General features: G+C 43.4%; 2 protein-coding genes across 2 annotated transcripts in view; one reads left to right on the top strand and one right to left on the bottom strand.

The window, feature by feature from the left end:
• LOC116390698 (rho guanine nucleotide exchange factor 26) overlaps positions 1-5,989 on the top strand; it is a 26,057-nt gene extending 20,068 nt beyond the window's left edge. The window contains exons 13-15 of the mRNA XM_031860628.1: positions 3,568-3,641; positions 3,827-3,931; positions 4,287-5,989. Coding sequence (XP_031716488.1) covers positions 3,568-3,641; positions 3,827-3,931; positions 4,287-4,429 — 322 coding nt within the window. The 3' untranslated portion in view covers positions 4,430-5,989. The remainder of the gene's footprint in view (positions 1-3,567; positions 3,642-3,826; positions 3,932-4,286) is intronic.
• Positions 3,328-20,747, bottom strand: part of dhx36 (DEAH (Asp-Glu-Ala-His) box polypeptide 36) — a 22,007-nt gene continuing 4,587 nt past the window's right edge. The window contains exons 8-26 of the mRNA XM_031860627.1: positions 20,504-20,578; positions 19,162-19,328; positions 18,980-19,061; positions 18,683-18,823; positions 17,694-17,799; positions 14,223-14,310; positions 13,544-13,599; positions 13,369-13,433; positions 12,726-12,869; positions 12,194-12,311; positions 11,130-11,228; positions 10,390-10,563; positions 10,158-10,244; positions 9,985-10,068; positions 9,742-9,841; positions 9,494-9,584; positions 8,390-8,510; positions 6,921-7,073; positions 3,328-6,856 (exon numbers count right to left, since the gene is read on the bottom strand). Coding sequence (XP_031716487.1) covers positions 6,635-6,856; positions 6,921-7,073; positions 8,390-8,510; positions 9,494-9,584; positions 9,742-9,841; positions 9,985-10,068; positions 10,158-10,244; positions 10,390-10,563; positions 11,130-11,228; positions 12,194-12,311; positions 12,726-12,869; positions 13,369-13,433; positions 13,544-13,599; positions 14,223-14,310; positions 17,694-17,799; positions 18,683-18,823; positions 18,980-19,061; positions 19,162-19,328; positions 20,504-20,578 — 2,173 coding nt within the window. The 3' untranslated portion in view covers positions 3,328-6,634. The remainder of the gene's footprint in view (positions 6,857-6,920; positions 7,074-8,389; positions 8,511-9,493; positions 9,585-9,741; positions 9,842-9,984; positions 10,069-10,157; positions 10,245-10,389; positions 10,564-11,129; positions 11,229-12,193; positions 12,312-12,725; positions 12,870-13,368; positions 13,434-13,543; positions 13,600-14,222; positions 14,311-17,693; positions 17,800-18,682; positions 18,824-18,979; positions 19,062-19,161; positions 19,329-20,503; positions 20,579-20,747) is intronic.

Genomic DNA, 20,747 nt, shown 5'->3' with positions numbered 1-20,747 from the left:
ATTGTTAGGTGGGCTGTTTCCCACGACTACCCCTCCCCCCCCCCCCCCCCCCCCCCCCCCCCACCTGTTTCCTCACCCTCCCCTCGTCTTCTTCACAGTCCCGCGTCTGATCTTTTAGACAGCCAGTGTCTGCTCTTTGTTTTTGGGGACCAGAATAACTTCCTCCTCTTTCGGCCATTCATCCCAATTTAGTGATCTAACCCAGCATGACACATGGCCGTGGTGTTACATTAGCCAGCCTATTTTGGGCTTCTATCAGAGTTGAATGAGGTAGAGAGGACAATACGGATGCTATACCATTGTTATAAGAGAATAGGGCTGCAACTAATTAATATTTTCACAATTAAATTATTATTTTCAATACTGTATAAAGCATCAGAAAATAGACAAACATACATATCACAAGTTCCATGAGCCCCGGATGACGACCTCAAATTGCTTATATTTGAGTAAGTCAGGCATGGCGTCAACAATCTATTTTTATTATATAATCATGTCAAAAATTTAGAATACATTTAGAGGTATAGGTGTCGAATTTAAGTTGTTTGTGTTGTTCGACAAAACCAATTCAATTACCAAAATTAGAGAAAAGTACAGGACCGGACAGCCTCCTGATTTGTTCTTGTTGTCACAATACAAAAGGGAAAGACCATGAAATTGCAGGACTCCTTTGTGCATGGCTCCTCTGTTAATGAGTTAAAGCAGGTATAAATGCATCGTTTTGCTTGGGAAGAAATAGTGGCTGTATTGCATACACATCCCTATATTGTTTTACTTCAACGCTGAATTTCAGTACAACTCAAGTCTGGTTACAATGTGAAATTCCACACATTCTGACCGAAGGCGGGTCTGTGTTTTTTTGTGTGGAAATGAAACCGTAGAAATGGACTTCATTTCATGTTGGTCAGTGTGGGCATTTCCACTTTCACTTCAGTTAAGCTCATGCAATACCTGCATCTGTGTATCACTGCGTGAGGTCTTAAGAAGCTGCATACAATAGACTGATCTTTGACCACAGCAGTGACATGATACATCAGGAATTCAGACAGCTGGATCGGAGATGGTACAAGGACGCCTGTGTAGCGTCTGCGATTCTCTTGCTTTCTGTCTGTGTCCTCCTCCCTTTCTCTGTACCCTTTTGTTTGGTGCGCACATGTCCGTGTGTCTTCCCCATGACCCTGATGTTGTGTCCTGTCCAGAGTCAGTGAATTGCGCTTCTCTATTAGTGGAACAGAGCAGCTACAGAAGTCTGCAGCCAAACAGTTCTGTTAGTCAGATATGCAGCTATAACACAAAGCAGCACCGGTTACGTAACCGCCCCAACCGGAGAGGGGAGTCTGTACTTCTGTTGCACACTTTGGCATTACTTTAGATTCAGTCTGCTTTCGTTTAAGTTGTTGTTTTTGATTATCTTACTCAGTCTGCTTTTGCTTATGTGATAACGAGGAACTTGCTGATGGGAATTGTTCTCTCTGCCTGGGAGTTTCCCTGGCTGGTGAGCTCCGGTCAGAGAGGAGAAGGTGACCTGTGTTTAAGTGGAAAGAAGCGAGGGACTAGGTAGAGAAAACTATTTGATAGGAGTGTGCAGAAAAGGGCAAGAGGGGGGGTAAGAAACAGTGGTCTGGTGGTGATTTTAAGTTGGCAGACGATGGAGAGAGGCTGTCACCGCTCTTTATCTGCTTGTGGGAAAGAGGTTGTATAGTGCAGCAGCAAGGCCTCTCTTCTTTTCAGAGGTTAAGCGAGAACCTTTGACAACAGATTTATGATGAATGGTTAAAGGCAGAGGGAGCTTTACCGCACCTGCTGTTTGTGCATATGCAGTATTCACATGCCTGCATGTAAACACACATGAACACTTACATTTCAACGGCTGTTTTCCTTTTTCTTTTTTTTTTGACCCTTACCCTTTGGTATGTGCCTCACATTCCACAGATAACCGTTAAGTGCTTCTCAAACACATGTGGTTGCCCGTGCTCGATGTATTCAATACATGTGCATTCATAGTTCCGATAAAGTATTTCAGATGTTTAGGCATGATGGTGTGTTGTGTATGTGCACATCAATCTGTCGGCATGCGTGTCCAGCTGTCGAGTGCAGCGACTAACAGATGCCTTTCCCACAGAGCGGCGCGGATTGTTAGAAGGACTTTGCGTATTCAGTGCGGAGAAGTTAGCGGGCACATTTCCTCTAGCGGCAACTATTGGAAGGCTTGCCATGAGGTCATGATACTCTCAGAATGACAGCAGATACTTTGGTTAATGACCAAATACGTACTAAGTTAATGACGTTCCCAACCGACTCAGCTGTAATTGGTGTTTAATGCTAAGTAGCAAATGTTAGCATGCTAAACTAAGACTGTCAAGATAACATGGCACACATTATACCTGCCAAATATCAGCATGTTAGCATAGTCATTGCTGCATTGTTAAAGTTAGCATGAAGTTAGCTGCCTCATAGAGACACTTGTCTTGAAGATAAACAAGTGTTGCTTCATCACTGAATGCAATGGCTGACAAAATAAATAATTAAAAAATGGGTAGTTGTTGAGGAACCCTATGGCCTACACCAGGACATATTTAAAATGACTGGTAAATGATTAAACATGGTAGAGGGTACTAAAGAGAGGATTGTCATGATAAAGTGCTGATTTGAGATTGTAAAATGTATCCTTGGACTCCAAAGGTCACAGTTTTATCAGTCATAATATTGTATTGTGGATGCACGTTGATGGCTCTAAGTTAATCATTGTATTTAAAGGTTTTATAGTGATTTCATACAGTCCAATTAGTTGTGGAAGGCTGACGTGACCCCGCTTGTTACAGCTTGTGCGTCCGGGAAAGGATTAAAACGGCATGTGTACAATGGGAACACAATAATGAGGTCTGACTCATGGGACTTGCCCATTCAAGGTCCATTAGTGCCTTTGGGAAGAGGGTCCCGCTCTGTCTGTGATTTCGCATGTTGTACCTATCTCCATGATTCAAGCCAACGGTGCCGAGTCAGAGGGGGCCTACATAACCCCCTCTGTTTCATTTCCTGAACTCCCATTATCTCTCCCACTCTTTCCAAATCCTCGCCCCCATTCTGTAGTCTGTGAGAACAGGTGAAATGGGAGAGATTCGTGGACCTTGACCTGTGCGACTCCACCCACTGTTTCTTTCCCATGAAACGCACAAGAGGGAGAGTAAGCAAAAGCAGCTCTGTACCCTCCTGGGAATCGGCCTTGTGCTTGTTCTCCTCAGTTCTCTGTGAGTGAAAAACACACCTCTGTTCTCTCATTGACTGGGGACAGGGAGGAGGGAGGGAGGGAGGAGGCAAAACTTGCTGAGCGACTAAGTAATCCATTTGCCTCAATAGCCTGTCGGCATGTGTCGGTCCTTTCTATAGCTGTGTATGTTCTCAAAACCGCTGTGACGTAGCATGTGCTACATCTGTATTAGAAGCTCAAAAGAATTAACCTCACCTCAACCACAATTGGAGAGGTGTGTAACTCTCACAGCAGTCAGGTTTTAGGAGTTGTGAAGTGACTAAAGCCAGAACTTCATGTGCTGAAATGTGTGCTTTTAGGAATGAGCGTGCTCGATGGATCAGCGCCCTGGGCCAGAATGTCAACAACAACAACAAGAGTCAGGACAGAACCAGTAAGTTGCCACAAACACTCAAATACCCATCTGAAAAAGGCTGCCTGGACTCTCCTTTAGGCCTATTGCACCACCCTGTGGTCATTTGATGAACTGACTTTTCTCAGATGGATTCTAAAACAATTGGCTTGTTCATTCAGATATATTCAAATAAGGCCAGTGATTTATAGATTTGGGTGTTGTAGATGTCATGCAGGTGGAGGTGATCAGAACTTACACAGCCAAGCAGCCAGACGAGTTGTCCCTGCAGGTGGCTGATGTGGTGCTGGTCTCGCAGACTGTAGAGGATGGTACGTTAGTGCTCTCTCTCTCTCTCTCTCTCTCGTTCTCTAGCTCTTTCTATAGCTTCACTCAACCTCTTTAGTATTCCCCTCATCCACCTTCCCGTTTCAACTGTGTCCTTTTCTCATGCTCTTATAAACTGTCTTTCTCAATACCCATATGTCTTATATAATGGACCTTACACATGTTTGAGGATGTGGCTTAAAACTAAACAAACAGAGGACAAAGGTCCTCTCCCTTTTAGTGACCATAGCAACTGTCTTTCCTGTTAAAGAACAGACGGCATTGAGCATCAAAAACAGATCACGTGGAAACACAACACGTTTCACTTTTTATGCATCAGTGCCATTTCTCTCCTCTTAGACTGGTATGAAGGCGAGCGACTGCGCGACGGAGAAAGGGGGTGGTTCCTCGCCGAGTGTGCCGAACCAATCACGTGCCAGGCCACCATCGAGCGCAACATGCAGAGGATGGACCGCCTGCAGGGGTTGGAGACCAACGTATGAGCCCGGTGCTTAAAACCACAGAGGGCTTTTTTTCTTCTCAGCTGGTAGTGATCCTTTGACTCACCAGTGAACTTCCTTTTTTTAAGAAGCAAACCCAAACAAATGAGTTCAGTAACCACATCAGTGACCTGCCTTCAGGGACCAAGTGGACCAGATGAAGACGTAGTTCTTAAGACTTCAGCTCAGCGTCCACTAAATATCAGGCATACTGTCGGAGTTTAGAAGCGAACACGAGATGTCCTTAACTGCTGATTGGTCCCTGTGTGGGTGGGATCTGTCACAATAATTACCCGGTTGGTGAGAAGACTTCACACCCACTGCCAGAGTCACTCCTTTCAACACCACGCTACTTACAACTTTTGGTGTGAAATGTGTAAATGTACATTTTTTTTTTTTTTTTTTTTGCGTTAGTGATGTACTATGTAACAATTGGAACTACAGTATCGCCATAGGAGGTAAAGTAGACCAAATAGTGTAGAGATGACGGCAGCCTGATGTGTGCTCTGTTCATGACGATCATCAGGCCGTGTAACTAGGAGCTTTGCCAGTAACAATGCAACTATGAAGATGTTGGTTGTGAAAGGGATAATGAGGCAAGACGGTGGGATTGGCAGCTTCTTTACAGTGCGTGGGTTAGTGTAGAACAGATGCTACTTCAGCAGCATCCGATAGCAAGTGAAACTATTACCATGATGTTTACAAGAAGATATACAGAAGGGTGTACGTTGAGCTGCAGAATAAACAAATGCTACTTGTCTGAAGCCCATGGAACTGTGTCAACAGAATAAGTCATTAATTGAATATTACAGTTCGAGGTATAATCTCATGACATCATCACACGGGTTAAGTATCTGTCCTCTACCTTGCTGTTTGTCACCAGTTAATGTCACCGCCGTGAATCAGACTCTACATTTGTGTCACAGATCCCATTTTTCTCTCCACCCACTCAATGATTTGGACAGCCTGAAATATCACGCACCCTAGAGGCCAGCCAGCGGTGTAAATATAAATATCCCCCCCCCCCCCAGGATTTATATCTGATGTCAGGCGTGCTGAATTAATTTGTGCGTGCCGATGGTTTGACCGGAAGAGAAGAGCGCCCCTGCTTTTAATGCGATAGTCCAGCGTGAGTCATCTTTTTTTTTTTTTTTTAAGTGTTGCAATGCCCAGCCAATGGAAATGAATGGCTTGGTCAGAGGGGCCAGAGCGCCATCCATCAAGCCCCACTGCTCCGGCCCCAGCCGGAATGACAACCTCAACTGGCGAGGTATGACGGTAGCGGGCAGAGCACCCAGAGGGAAGGACATGGGTATCCGGACGGAGCTTTGCATTTGCACTCAGGGAAAATTAGCTCTGCGATACCACACATAAGCATGAATTGATCTTTATTTCAAATCACTTTCTGTACTTATAACTATTGTAAATCATGTCTACATGTAAATATGTAAAGCAGCCTCCAATTGTAACATACGTTTGCCAAGATACAGATTTATATTGTAGAAACTTGTTCAGTCAACCTTTATATATTTCAGCCACTAAAAAAATAAAAGCTTAATTGCCTGGGGTCTGTCATGTACTCTCAATGATCGACATGTATTTTACATTTTCAATATTCTGGGTATTCAGTGCAGATTAAATCAGAAAAATACAAATCCTTTGGCCAGCGGCACTTTTTTAGATATTTATGAGATGCAGGTGTTCATTCTATCCAAATATTACCCAGGTGATTGCTCCCTCAGAATAAATGCTGCTCTCACGTCATAGAACAGATTATGGTTTCCCATAATAAAGCCTGCAATATACGAGTAATAGTTCTTACTTTGTTTTTGAATTCCTAAATTTCATTTTAGTAAAGCAGATGAGGCAAAGCCATGCGTTTTTGTTTCATTGATCCTTTCTTTATTGTGCAGTCTATTCGGTGACATTGCTTAACAAGGAGCAAGATTTATTCAAACCAAATTAACAAAACGGCTACCGAGTGTGGATTGGAACATGGATTGGTCCTTGCAAAATGACAGAATAAGCAAAAACAGTAATTTGAGTCATTCAAGTGCATAACACTTCCCAGTACTTCTGGGTTTCAGAAGCACCATCGAGGATGCCAGCTGGGTGTCATAAATATCCCAACTAACCTCTGTGGTCAAGGGTGCAATCAGTCAGCTCCGAAGCTCTTCTCCTCATAACCAGCCTAAAACCTGGCCACACCTAATCATCGTCGTCATCGAACTGAATGCGTGGTGCTCTTGGGCCAGACGCCCACGTTCTATCATAGCCCTTCGTGCTGCCTGTAGGCTTCTCCTGGGTGGTGATGAGGTCTATGATGGCTGTGATGACAGCGCAGTCTTTGGACTGACGATTTTGCCAGTCCACGGGAGCAGGGTTACGGATCTTCTCCTCCAGCAGAGAATCCAGCTCGTTCTTTAAACTCTGTAGAAAAGACGGGTCAGTAAAATGTATCATTCGCTTTGTCGCGAGTGTGTCCTGTGCTTACTTTGACCAGGTGCGCTATGCGTGCCGGGGATCTGAAGACGATCCACTGGTCCACGGCGATGGTCTCCTGGTCCTCGTCTTTCTGGATCGTGATGTCTCCTCCGAAGAACAGCAGCGAGAACGGGGACACCTCAGTGCAATCGTAGAGGAAGATCTGAGGACACGCAGAGAGACATCGCTAACGCACAAACGACAGGAGCTCGACAACAAAACACGCCAACACAGTCGGTGACGGGAAGCGGGATCATTATGACACACCGTGCCCGACAGCTATTCTGTGGTGTGGGCTGAAAGTGTCCCATTAGTGAAGAGAGGCCGTGCGAGTTTGAAATGTGTTTCAGTGCCTCCAGTGTTGAGAGAAATGTCATCTTGCCCGGTCTGTGAATTTCACAAATGTGTTGCACTCTTTTCCTTCCTGTGCTCAACTGACAGCTGCTCATGCAGAGTAGCGTGACTATTGATACCCAAATAAAAACGTTTTTTGTTTTTTTTAAAGAAATTACAGAAATAATATAAATTTGAAAATATGTAGACAGAAGAAAGAAGTGATACTCTATGTGATGCACTGTGTGTATATATATATATACACAGTATATATATTTCAGCTTTGAAGGTAACAGACAGCAGTGTTATAAATTAGCATCTGAGAAGGTAAGGCGAGTGGGTGGGAGACAAAGAGAAAAAATAAGCAAGGAGAGAGCGGGGACAACTGCATTTGCCCCTTGAATATGTAATGTAATAGACCACCAGGTGCAAGTGCGTCAGAGGAGATAAAGTTTAACGTCATCACTCACTTTCCTTCCTTTTATTTTTTTCTTTCCAGGACTTTCTGCTTCCTTCTCTCTCACTTAGTAAAACAAACAACCGTGACAAGCTTGGACTCTCTGAATACTTTACTTTGATAATAGACACAAATGCAGAGCATTGTGCACAGAACTATTTCCACAACATTTAATGGTGGCAATAATAATGGGAAAATCCAGCAAAATACTTTTCTTCATAAAGACCAAGGCGGCAAAGTGAGAGGCACAGGCAGAAATCAGAGAGGACATGAAAGGGGTTTTTTTCTGCTGAAGAGTAACCTTCACAAAGAGAAATGGCACACAAGGAACAAAGACAGACAGATGGAAGGGAGGCGAAAATGGGAGTAAAAAGGGGCAACAACAAAAACAAAAAAGAAAGAGAATGGCCGTCAGGAGCCGCATTGACCGTTTTCCCCCACATTGTGTGTGGACGCTTTGAAGCACAAGAGCCTTTGAGGGCGAGTTGAAAGGCAGCGTTATAATCAAATATTCATTCAGAGTAAAGCTGGAATAAACCACTGGCCCTTCTTTCCACTCACACGCACCCTTCAGAGGGACACATACAAAATCAACAAGACACGAGCAATACGCACTTGAGAGTAAAAAAACATTCATGCAGCCGCGTTGAAACAGGGTATTGCATTCCCATGTCCCCTCGCCTACTCACACTGCTCGTTCTCATCTTGAGGTGGTAGATGAGCCACGTGTAGTTGAACTCCGTCTCTTCAGCATTGACTGATTTCGGGTGGATGCACACCTTTCCATCAGCTTGGGTGTACACCTTCACCCTGAGAAAGAGAAGATGTTAGCGTGCCTGTGTTTGTTTGGGTGGTGGGGCGACGTACATTTGGTAAAAACTATTGATAAAGGAAATTCTTATAGTTTTATTACCATCACTATCTTGACAACGGACAAGGGAACAGAGGGGGAAACATTTCTCATTACTGTAGGTAGGAAACTGCCACCGAGCGCTACAGTACATGGTAAAGATGTCTAGTCATTAAAAGAGGAACTCCACAGATTTGACACAAAACGGATCATAAGTAGTTCTAGAAATGACCCATCAGGTGCTTTAGGCTTGTTGATACGAGGCAGAAAGAACGCCTCCTGCCATTTTAGCACGGAGGGTACCAAAGACAAGTTATGATGCAGTCTGCGAATCCTCCCTAACATGAAAGTAGCGCCATGATTCAAACTCCTGCGTGTCAGCGCGACAAAACCCAACCGCTTGACTGCGGGGAACAAAGCTGCTTGTACCAGACAGCGCTCTGATTTAGCAGCAAAACAAACAAAAGAGTGCTTCATTGAGCAAGGCATTAAATACTGCAGACATGTGAAGACTTTCCAAATGGATTAGCACCACAAGTGCTGAGAACTACTTATGCAGAGGAAATGACCCTGGCAATTTTCACTGTCCAACTGGGTCTAAAGCTGTCACGGAGACAGACAAACAGAAGTGACAGGCCTACTGTGAGAGTGTGTGTCTGTCTCCCTGTTTGCGTGTCTCTGAAGCGGTCACAGACGATGCCGATGACAGCTGCCTGAGGCCAGTTTTATGATGACTGCATTGATCTTCAGCTGCAAAAGCGCCTCTTTTTCTGGCATGTTCTCTGCATAGCCGCAGGTAATTGTCACAGGACCGTTACAAAACTCTCACCTGAGAGGTCTGATGAGATGTTGTCGCCATTTTTTCAATCAAAAGTTCAATAAGAATGATTGTGCACTTCTCTATTGTCTGTCTTTGCTCCTCTCATTGAATTGGCAGACTCACCCGGGCCTCTTCTTGCTGTGAGATGGTTTGATCGTTGCCACCTTCGGGTACAGACCAGCTACAATCACCGCCTTGATCAACTTCTCATTGTCTGATGAAGGAAGTGAGAGTTAGAGAAATAAAAAAAATGAGCATGTTGCATATGAGATTTCATTACTGCTCCACAGTCTGGTTTTAAGACTCATAAGAACGAGCATTTTCGGACAGTTGAATCGCAACCGGTCGATGAATAGTTGATTTTTAGTTACCCGAGTTGACGTTGGATTTGGGGTCTTTGGGGTCCCTGCTGCTGACAAAGCCTGTATGCATTAGATGCTCAGCAAACTGACCCTTCATGTTGTGCAGCATCTGAATGACAAAAGACAAATTGCTTCTAAAAAGGCTGCATGTCCTTATCTGCACAGGCAGGAGTCAACTTAAACATGTAATGTGGTTTTCTTTTCAAAAGCACATCAATATAGAGCTCAGCACAACACCACTAATCAGCTCACCTGGAGTGTATTGGCAGACAGGAAGTTGTCCCAGCAGTACTCCCGCTCATACCTGGCACCACAGTGTTTGGCCTCCTCCCAGCCCTGGTCAATCACAGGGTGAATTAAAACAGAATCAGTGTATACACCAGACAGAGATGAAAGACCGATGTGACAGATGTGGGCTGTCTTACCTGGAAGGCATTGACAATAGTGAGGTGGTCACTCTTGGAGTTTCTGGACAGGGTCCTTCTCCTCATGTCTGCCATCTTCTCTTTACCCTGAGACAGACACATGCATTTAATATTAAGACCTACTTTGCAATGAAAGAAGAAGAAGAAGACGGCAGCGTGCAGCAATGTGTTGAAGTGTGCTCGTGTGTCGCTGCTGACACAAGCTTTCATGTCTGTGAGCTCGGTGCCCTACCAGCGGTATGAAGAAAGGGTCTTTGAAGCTGAGTGAAGCAGCAATGGTGAGTACAGGGTCGAGGCAGCCCAACAGAGCTCCAAACAGAATGAGTTTGCCAATGTGAGGCTCCACAGGCAGGCGAGCCAGGTGGAAACCCAGCGCTGTCAGATTCTCTGAGCGGTCCAGGGCGTTCTAGCACACAACACAGTCACAAAACCCAGAAGAGAAGCACACATATTTAGTCATCTACAGCTCGACACGGGTTGTTGAGAGGGAAATAATATCCCAAAATATAAAGCAGGCAGAAAAGATTTATTAATTAAGGCTTATTAAGGCTCTCAGGAGCATCTGCTTTGACTTTTGTTACCGTCACATACCTCTTTCTTACATTTGTTTTAACCTTGTTAGCATGAATTAATTACCATGCTTTATCTTCTTAAACCCTTTTAATGAGTACTGATTTCTCATTTAGTCCTCATTTCTTTTCCAACCTGCCTCCTCCACTAGAGGACAAGCATCCTTGGTACTAGCAGATTTATACATAATAATTCCAGACAGGAGACCTTGAAACCACATGCTCAGGTCAGAGATAGTCTCTCTTGCTGAAATGCTGCCGTTTCCAAATTACTTTGGTACATTGTCTTTGCCGAGTATTGATTAACGCAGAAACAATGAGTCAGATTAACTGGTTAGTTGCAGCTGCTTGTTGTTTCTGATTAGTCTTTAAACATAAAGGAATGATCTTCACTCTTTCTTACCAGGTCTACGAGGTTCTTGATGGCGAGGCTGATGGCGTTTGTAGTGGGAGGGTCCAGGGATTTCTCCAGGAATTCAGCTATTGACCCAAGCTTCAAAATCTAGGCAGCACACATCACAATCACATTACAGTTATCAGCAAAACTCTTTTTGTATTAAATTCTCTTTTCTTTGTCTAACTGCTTGTCATTTGTAGCACTGTGGGCAGTACAGTATATAGCTATGGTAAGGTCGACTGCACTTAGCTTTATGCGCGTCTTCTCATGGTTTGCCATTATTGAGTTAACCATGTTACCATTAGCTCCATCATTACGCGGCCGAGCACAGAATTAATATAATGATGACAAACGGTGATTCTCTAAATATGTCTTTACCTTCATATCAAATAATTGATTTTTTAAATACATCAAACATCTATCTGTGAGAAACCGAGGAGTAAAGAAGCGACCACATTTCTATGTCTGACTCATAGGTTGGCGTTGGAGTGCTTGTGCATTAGAGCGTCTGCTCAAGGTTAGCATGTTGTCAGTGTTTCTCTCACTTTAAGGACGCCCTGATGCATTAGTGCTCCTCTCACCCACTAGCTTCAAAAACATCCAACTGAAGTAGTGGAAGACACACTCAAATGCATATCCAATAAAAAATACTGGTGAGAACAATCATTGCAAACACTAGATCTGAGTGAACTTTGGCTTAATGTTCCATTAGCATGGGTTGAAATATGTCTGTGTGGAGTATGAGGACTTAAAAAAAGAGGAGGGGGGACAAAAAATAGCAAGCAACCAAAGAAGAAAGCGCCCGTTCATGTACGAGAATGAGGCTCAGAAGAGGAGCGATTATGTTTTTGGCAAAAATGGAGCGAAAAGAGCTCGAGAGCAAAAGGGGCAATGAGTCAGCCCAGAATGTTCATCCCTCGTTCTCATTAGGCAGGAAAGAGGCTGTAATTTAACGCAAGATCAAAAACAGCAGCGCTGTCCTCGTTCCCCTTCTCTGCGCTCACTAAACTCATTCACGTCCTCATCTCAACTCCCCAGACAACACCTATTTGTCTGTCCACATAGACAACCTTGATCTGCAGACAGAGCTCCTCCAGTGGTGTCCTCATGATTTCGGGTAATTGATAAGCATCCAGCAGGCTGGCCCTGAGACCATTGTACAGATGATAGCACTTCCCTGGACACACTCTGGATATATGCACAGAAGAAGAGAGTGGGACAGAGAGGGGAGAGAAAAAAAAAAAAAAAAAAAAAAAGAGGTTGCGTGTTACATCAGTCCGGTGACAAGAGCTTCATTTGAAATCAACGGGATGAAACGTCCCTCGGTAAGCAGCTCCTGCTAATTGGGCCTCGCTCCACTTTGATGTCAGAGCTAGCTAACGGAACAGACATCTCGAGTCACAGACTGGAAACAACCAGAGAGTGACTACGCTTTGCCTTTCTCAGTGTTTACAGATGGGAAGGCAGGAAGGAGTGGGCTGATGGGAAAGACTGACAGAAAGCTGAGATGATAAATAGAAGGGAAAATAATGCCTCCAGATAAGCGCTGCATACCCAGAGGCACTAACATACAGCATGCCCTCGCTGTATCCGCACATATACCTGCCAGCACGTCCTTTCCTCTGCTTGGCATTGGCCAGGCTGACCCACTCTGCCGTCATGGTGCTGATGTTGTTGCTGGTGTCGAAGTTGGTCTCCTTAATCTTGCCTCCGTCTATCACGTAAACAACGTCATCTATGGTGATGCTGTGAGGAAGAGTAGCGAGAGAAGAAGAGGGAGAGACAGAAAAAAAAAAAAAAGAGGCTGGAATAAAGACCAAATCTTCAAAGCAGCCTGTGAAGAATTATTAGCCAAGACTCGCACGCAATCATTCAGAAGTAAAGAAAACTAAAATATAGCCCTGTGGTAGGTTTAGAGTCTATATTTAGGAGACTGATGTGAGGAGAGTGCAGGCAGCTTGCACAATGCTCTGTGAACGCATTAACAAATTGCCGGACAGAGACTTTGTGCGCTCCATCCAAGCAAATATGACAGTGTCCACAATCACTCCAGGATATGTATGCTAATTAGCCCCAAATCTGCCGTTTCTATTAATGACTTGGACCTACTGCATTACGCTGGTACACACAAGAACACATGGATTTTCCCATTTTCTCCCACTTACCAAAAGTAACAGCCAAAAACTAGAACAAAAGCTGCACAACCCAAACAAATACACACACACACACGCACACATTCACATACCTGGTCTCAGCTATATTGGTAGCAATCACAATCTTTCTAACTCCAGGAGGAGGCCTTTTGAACACCTGAGAAGAGGATGGGGGAAATATAAGATGAGACTTTCGTGATATTGAAGAGGACAATTGGCAGAGACAGCTGGAGAGACGAGTACAGAGAGAAACAGAAGAAGGCTAACCTGCGTCTGATTCACGGTAGGCATGAGGGAGTGCAAAGGGATGATGACAAACCGGTCTGAAACACAACAGGACACAAAAGAAAAGCTCAAACAAAGAACCATTTGACAACATAAGATAATACTGCTAGTGTGTGACGCTCAACAATTATGTCTAAAGATATAACCTTGAAATTCCAGGCTAATATCAAGAATGCAACAATCTATCACCATTTGTTCATCTTTGGTAACAAAACTTATATTGTTATTAAATATGGACAGAAAAACACAATGTATTTAATCCAGTGTATTTAAAAATCCCCTTCAGTAATGTTTTATGACTTTTGAAAAATACAAAAAAAATGGGTTTTTTTATTAGTTAAAAATGCTTAAATATATACTGTATCTACTCGTATGCATGTATACAAATTTCAAAAAGTTTTAACAACAGAATACAAGAAGTCTTCTACTTCACTGAAAAGTCCGTTCTCAATAAGTTTTCATATCACACTAGGGCTGCAACTAACAACTATTTCTATTATCAGTGAATCAGAAGAATATGTTCCTGATTAATCGATTTTCTAAAAAACAATTAATTTCCAATGGATTAATTGTTTCAGCTCTACACACTTCTGTAAGTTATATCGGACCAGAGACCAGACTAGTAACAAAATCATGCTCGAACGTATTTCCACGCTTGTACCTGATCGGAACATCTGCTGAGCCGTGAGCAGGTCATTGAGACCGCTGATGTTGTCCCAGCCAGGAAGGAAGACCAAGATTGCTCCATCCTGTCAGACAAAGACATGACACAACACTGAGCAGCTGAAAGCCACACAGTAAAAACAGCAAAAAAAATACATCAAGAAACAAACTGCCGTTAGCCGGAGGAGCCTCAGCAACAACCGAGCCAAGTGAGCGAGGAGCTGAGCCGAGGAAGATGGAGCTGACTCGCCCTGAGCTCCAAGCCTCCACATTCGGCCACACAATAGGCCCCGACATTGCCTGCCAACATCATAATGACAACAACATCTTCCCACTACAGGGCAGCCTCTGCTTCACATTACCACAGGGATCTCAAAGCAGCAAAACAAAAGAAAGAAAAGAAAACCAATTAGTCACCTGGAAAATATAGAGGCACACAAATGCAAGCTGAGAAAACATCAGCAGGATAAACAGATGACTGAGGCGAATAAAGTTGGAAGCATTCCAGCGCGAGCAAATTCAGCTGTCTGACAATGGAATGGATGACCACTTAACGTGAATTAGGTGTCAGCTCCTCAAACATTAAAAACAACACCACATAATGATACAAGGGATAAAGACACCTTGGATGATTGATGAGCAGCAATCGTATTATTGTAGCAGCAAAATAAATAGGACACAAAGAATAACGCAGAATACCTAAAAGAGATTTACAGATTACAATAAAATGTTTTCTCTAAAACAAAATGCCAAATATCTCAATGCATCTGTGTTTCATGTCATGTGACCACAAGCGGCCATTCAGGTTTTTTTTACATTATTCAAACACCATCTAATGTTAGCAGAGCTTCCTGATTTAAGATGGGAAATATCTGACCAAAGAATAACTAAACACAACCGAACCAGGATTGGAATGCCAGTTGCTACAGACACATTTCAGTCAATACACAGAAAGTAGTGCGCTTTGATACCTGGCTTTGGAATCATTAACGAATCTCATCATCAGCGGCTTTTTAAAGAAAAAAACAATGAGTCGATTAATGTTTTTAGATTTGAACTAAAGACAAATAATAATGTCAGAAGCTCTTTGGAAACTGGAGCAAAATCCTACTTTTATGTAATATCAAAAGGGAAACGTTTCTGGAAATGCTACTTTGCTACATTAAAGACCTAAAATTAAACAAAAATGATAGTCAGGATAATATTAAGCCGATACAAAAATAACCCAGTCTTAAAAAAGGACTTTTTATTTCCTGAGAGGAAGGGGAGATGAAGAACAGACTATAGCTTCTGGGTCATTTTAATTAAAGCTAATTATTATCACCAGTGCTCACTCACTGGCACCCACTTGGGACTAGATTTGTGTGTGTTAATGTGCGTGCATGTGTGTGTGTGAAAGATAAAGGAGGAGGGAGTTGTGTGCCTAGTTACAACCTGACAGAAACACATGTTCACACACATGCAGTACAGAAAACGCCTCCGATTCCAACTAAAAATCAAGTAATGGCACAGCAAGCTCTGTAGTGTAGTGCTACTACTTAACACACACACACAGAGTTGTACCCAGCAGGCGTTCATTAACGCCTGTATGTCAACCCCCTAGGTGTCTAATCACGGACTCCTGCAACATAATTAACCAATCATCACAGTGGAAAGCCTGGCAGATGGCCCATATCCTCGGTTCAGAACGCCGTCACGGAGAATCAAGCGGTTCCCTGTCGAGCGCTGGACACTGCCACGGCGAATCAGCTGGTCGACTGGCTCAGGGTGGCCGTGACTGATAGAGATATGGCTTCATAGGGGAAGGGATAATTATTCTGTCTGACCGCGTTAGTCACATCTCATTCTGGGCCCGTCTCTTTTTCCTGTTTCTCTCTCCTGTACACCACAAACTAACAAAATATGTCCAACTAGTTTCACTGCATCTGGAAAAAATACAGGAAAAGTGAGCGCAGCATCAATTGTTTGCCTTCCACTCAGGCGCTCCATTTCCTAAGTCGTCCTCACCGTTGTTTTCTCCCTTGTAATAGGGACAAAAGCCCACACTGAATGGTGTTGCTTGTGATAAATCGGTTTCATTGTGCAGCTTTGTTATCACACATGTTGACACTGACCTACGTGACTCTATAGACACAGATGACAAACATAAGAAACATGCTACAAATACAATTTGAACAGGGGATTTACTGAAATAGACAGTTTTTTTGCCCTGCCTTGATTTCGCCTGCACATGTGTCTTGAAATATATTTGTGTAAAATCAATCATATCCATAATTTGAAACGTATCCATGTATATTCACATTCATACTGTGATATTGGCCTGTATCATTGTCATATGTTATTCACGTCACTGAGACAGGGGAGTCTTGTATAGCGGCCATGGAGTCCAGGTGAAGATAGAGGGGGGGATGATGTAGATAAACAAGTAGGGCAAGATTTCTAACGGAGGGAAAAGACAAGAGCCGGTCGCTGTGACGGGCGGCCAGAGGTGGAATCAGGAGAAGACGAGTGGGGAAGGAGACTGTGGTTAATCAAGAAACCCTCTGTTATGACTTGTCCGAGGTGAAAGTTCAGAGGAGGAGGAGGACATCGCCGAAGAGGGGAGAAGACTTGGAGCAGAATGGAGGTACAAAGTAATGTACAATGCTATTGTGAAGTGAGTTGACAGTTCGGTTTACTTGTATACGTTGTGATGCAAAATAAATCAGCGTGAACTGAAGACAATCCAATCTCTCTTGTGTTCTGTGGGTGTTCGTTACCGAGTTCCTAATAGTGAGATCCTGTGGTGTCTCACCACGAGTCAGATAGAGAACCGTCACTGAGCCAGCCGTGAGGTAAAGTCAAGGAAGCGGCTCATCAATGGAGAAATAAACCACAACAAGCTACAGTCTAAAACATTCACACAAAGAAAGAAAAATGTCTGATCTGACTTAGTTGACATTATACTCAAAACCAAAGTCTTAACTGAACACTGATATGAAATAAAAATGAGGAAATGGATGTGCATCGGGAGAGCATCTGTTCGATCAGTCATTAGCACAGATCTGCTGCCAGACTCGGTTATTTCCTCTGATCCAATGTCGCTCCGTGTCTGGAAGCTAGCCCTCCTGCTCCGTCCATCTGCTCTACCTCGGAATGTGATGTGCGTCTATGCGTTTCTGTACCCGTCAACTATTCACTTTTATTTAATCTGAAACCATGTTGCTAGTGGAGCACTGCTTTGTCTACCGGTCTACGATCAAAATATATGGAGCTTTTCAAGTCCAAGAAAAAATATTCCTTAAAATCTCCAGGTCAAGTGTCCGTGAGCACACACAAGCACTCAGGGCTCTTAGGCGGTTCCGACCCACATAGCAAACTCCCTGGAATCCCATTTTCTTCAATGGAGTACAATGTAATTCAAGAAACTAGAATTTAGCCACTTTCATATACGGCTGCCCTGACACCAGACATACAAAGCTAAACTCACCTCCTGATTGAGCACAATATGGCGAATCAGTGCCACGATCAGCTCCAGGTCAATCTTGTCGTCATCATCCAACATCTCCACTGTCTCGATGGTGTTGTCAGAGTATCTGTAAAACATGGGACACAGACAATGAATACACTGACAACCCTCCATCTCCGGTGCCTTAACATGGTAACACATTGCACTGGAATTCAGCAAAATAGCACAAATAGGGGTTTGTAGTAAAAATACTAACTTTGGAGATACCAAACTCAATCTATAATGTGGACTGTGCAATATTTCTCACTTTGGACTTCTGTATATAGTGTGCACACTTTGTTACACTTGATATTTACCATGTTTATGAAGGGTGTATATATGTATTTATTGTTTACTTATAAATGCTGCCATCTTAATTCACTGTGTTACCTCTGTGCCCTTTTTTCTTGTTTTCCTTTTAAACTGACTCAGTGAGCATTGCTCAAATAATTCCACTGTACCTTTAAAAAGGTGCAAATGCATCTCTTGTATCTTGAACAAACTTGATTTGTCTAACTGACTGCAGTAATGACGGTGGCAAAGAAAAAGGACTGCACTGCAAATAGCTGTAATAATTCAAGAAGACTTTTATTGAGGAGTTGAGCTTCTCCCCTCAAGCAGTTGCAGGATGGAAAACCCCACCACAAAGATTCAGTAGTAGATTACAGTTGGTGCAGTGTTTTTATAGCCCATGTTACCGATGCATTCAGTTACATTGGGAGGTACAACACTGTAATGCAGATGTATAAATTGAGTGTTTACCTAACAAATCTATCAAAAGGTCGAGTGTTCCAAAGCCCTTACCCTGCTCCTCATTCAGCTTTTAAACACTAAGGTAAACATCAAGTTCAAATTCACAAAGAAAAGGCGATATTCATTTTATATCCTCCCATTCGCCACCTACACAACACATCTATCAACCTGGCAGCTTCTCTAACAATCTAACCACCCAGCTGTTCTCACCAACTCACCTGCCCTGCAGTGTGCGTGCATACGTGGGCCAACTCTCCTTGTATTCAGCCTCTTTCTCCTCCTTCTCAGGCCTGGAGGCGTGCCCCTGCCAAAAGTTTCTCTTCCTTGAGGGGCGACGGTCCTTATTCTGGGGACGATACCTGGAAGACACACCAACCACTTCATATGAGACCCCGTTAAAACAAAAAGGGGTGTGGTTCCATTTGTATCTTTGCATTTGTGTGTGTGTGTGTGTGTGTGCATGTTAGTGTGCGACTGTCTTTGCATGAGTGCGTCTGGGAGCAGTGTCGTTCTACCTGGTCATCTCCACAACGTCCTCAAGTAGGAACTCCTCAACCGGGAACGTCAAACCAGGGATGTGGATCATCGGACAGTTGTCTAAAGGTTTGACGCAGGGAAACGGGTAGATGAGAGGGAGGAACAATCCAAAACAACCAACCTGCAAGACCGGTGCTGAACAAACTTCGGCATGTCATACCAAAATATCTAGAGAACTTCTCTGCGTTGAGCGTGGCACTCATGAGGATGATCTTGAGGTCATCTCGAAGGGTGAGTATGTCCTTCACAATGACGAGCAAAACGTCAGATTGCAGGTTCCTCTCGTGGATCTCGTCCAACACCAGGTGGCTGATGCTGGACAACAATCTGACACATACACAATGAATAAAGGACAATGTTTTAGTCGGTGGCGGATTTTAGTTTGAGTCGCTTGCATTTCAATACCCATACGACGATACCGTTTAGTATGCCAGAAATAAGATTTAGTATGTCCCAATACATAGTATGAGTTGCATTTTTCAGTATGCAAGCCAGCATGCTTTTCTGGCTATTCTGACCCACAATCAGCGGATATATGAGCAAGAGGGTCATAGTTCAAGGTGCATTGTTATGACGAAGTAGTATGTCCCAATTTAAGGCATACGGCATGCAACAAAACATACTTAGTAAGGGCAGCTGCAGTATGTACTAAAAGTAAAAAAAAAAAAAGTATGCGATTTGGAATGCAGTGTCCTCATTAGGCCTGAAAAAAAACCAAGAAGATCCTTTTTATTTTCAAAATGTTTCTTTTTTCATAATGTGCTGCATGATTTCTCTTATTTTTACATTCAGTAGCTATAATTAGATGCCATTTTTTTACTCACTTTCCAAATGCTGCATCTAATCTTTTGCCATCTAAAAATGGTATCCTACATATTTAGATATGTGATCTTTGCAACTAGAATTGGGTGCTGTGCTCATCTGTACGGCAGTAGTTTAATGACGAATCAAAAGGCTCTGTGGGACTTAAAATACAAATTCATCACTTGATGGCTGGAGACAAAAAACTGACAAGTGTAAACATAGCTGCAAGTCCATACAACTTTCAGCTTGAAAGCAAGCTGCTGCTTAAATACAGCTTAATGCCAAAGAGTTGCAGCATTTTGCCAGACGACTGTAGTCCTAAAATGACTCACTAGAGCTGTGCCAACTCTGAAAAGACCATGAAGCAAGACAACAAGAGAAGCTGGCACTCTCTGTGGCTTTTTTTCTGAAGACACTCAGAATGCAAGGATGAGTCAACAGAAGCTCTGCGTGTGTGTGTGTGTGTCTTAATTTCTCTGCCTTTGAGGATGAGGACCCATACTAATGCGCCTTCCACAGACAACAGACAGTCAACCCCAAACCAATAGGAATAAAACAGAGTGACGCAGATGGAATAAGAGACTGGAGGAAGGACAGTTGCAACAAAGACACAAAGAGGAGAAGCAGAGAAGAAGAAATGCAGGGAGAAGATGTGATGAGGAAGAGGAAGCAGGGCTGGGGGGGGGGGGGGGACTTACGGGTCTGTGCGAAGCCACTGAAGAATAATGCCTGTTGTACAGTACAGGACCGAACCTTGTCTCCGTGGTAACCGGCTGAGGAATAGAAGCAGAAAAAAAAAAAAAAGACTTAACATTTCCCAAAGGACACTATACTTAAGACGAGTACAAAGTGAAGACAACATTGTCTTTCACACATCTTCCTTTTCAGGATTCCCCACACACACACACACACACACACACACACACACACACACACACACAC

The sequence above is a fragment of the Anarrhichthys ocellatus genome, unplaced genomic scaffold (genome assembly GCF_004355925.1).
Source record: "Anarrhichthys ocellatus isolate YVR2014 unplaced genomic scaffold, GSC_Weel_1.0 scaffold24, whole genome shotgun sequence".
Lineage (NCBI taxonomy): Eukaryota > Metazoa > Chordata > Actinopteri > Perciformes > Anarhichadidae > Anarrhichthys > Anarrhichthys ocellatus.
This window is presented reverse-complemented; position numbering and strand designations above follow the sequence as displayed.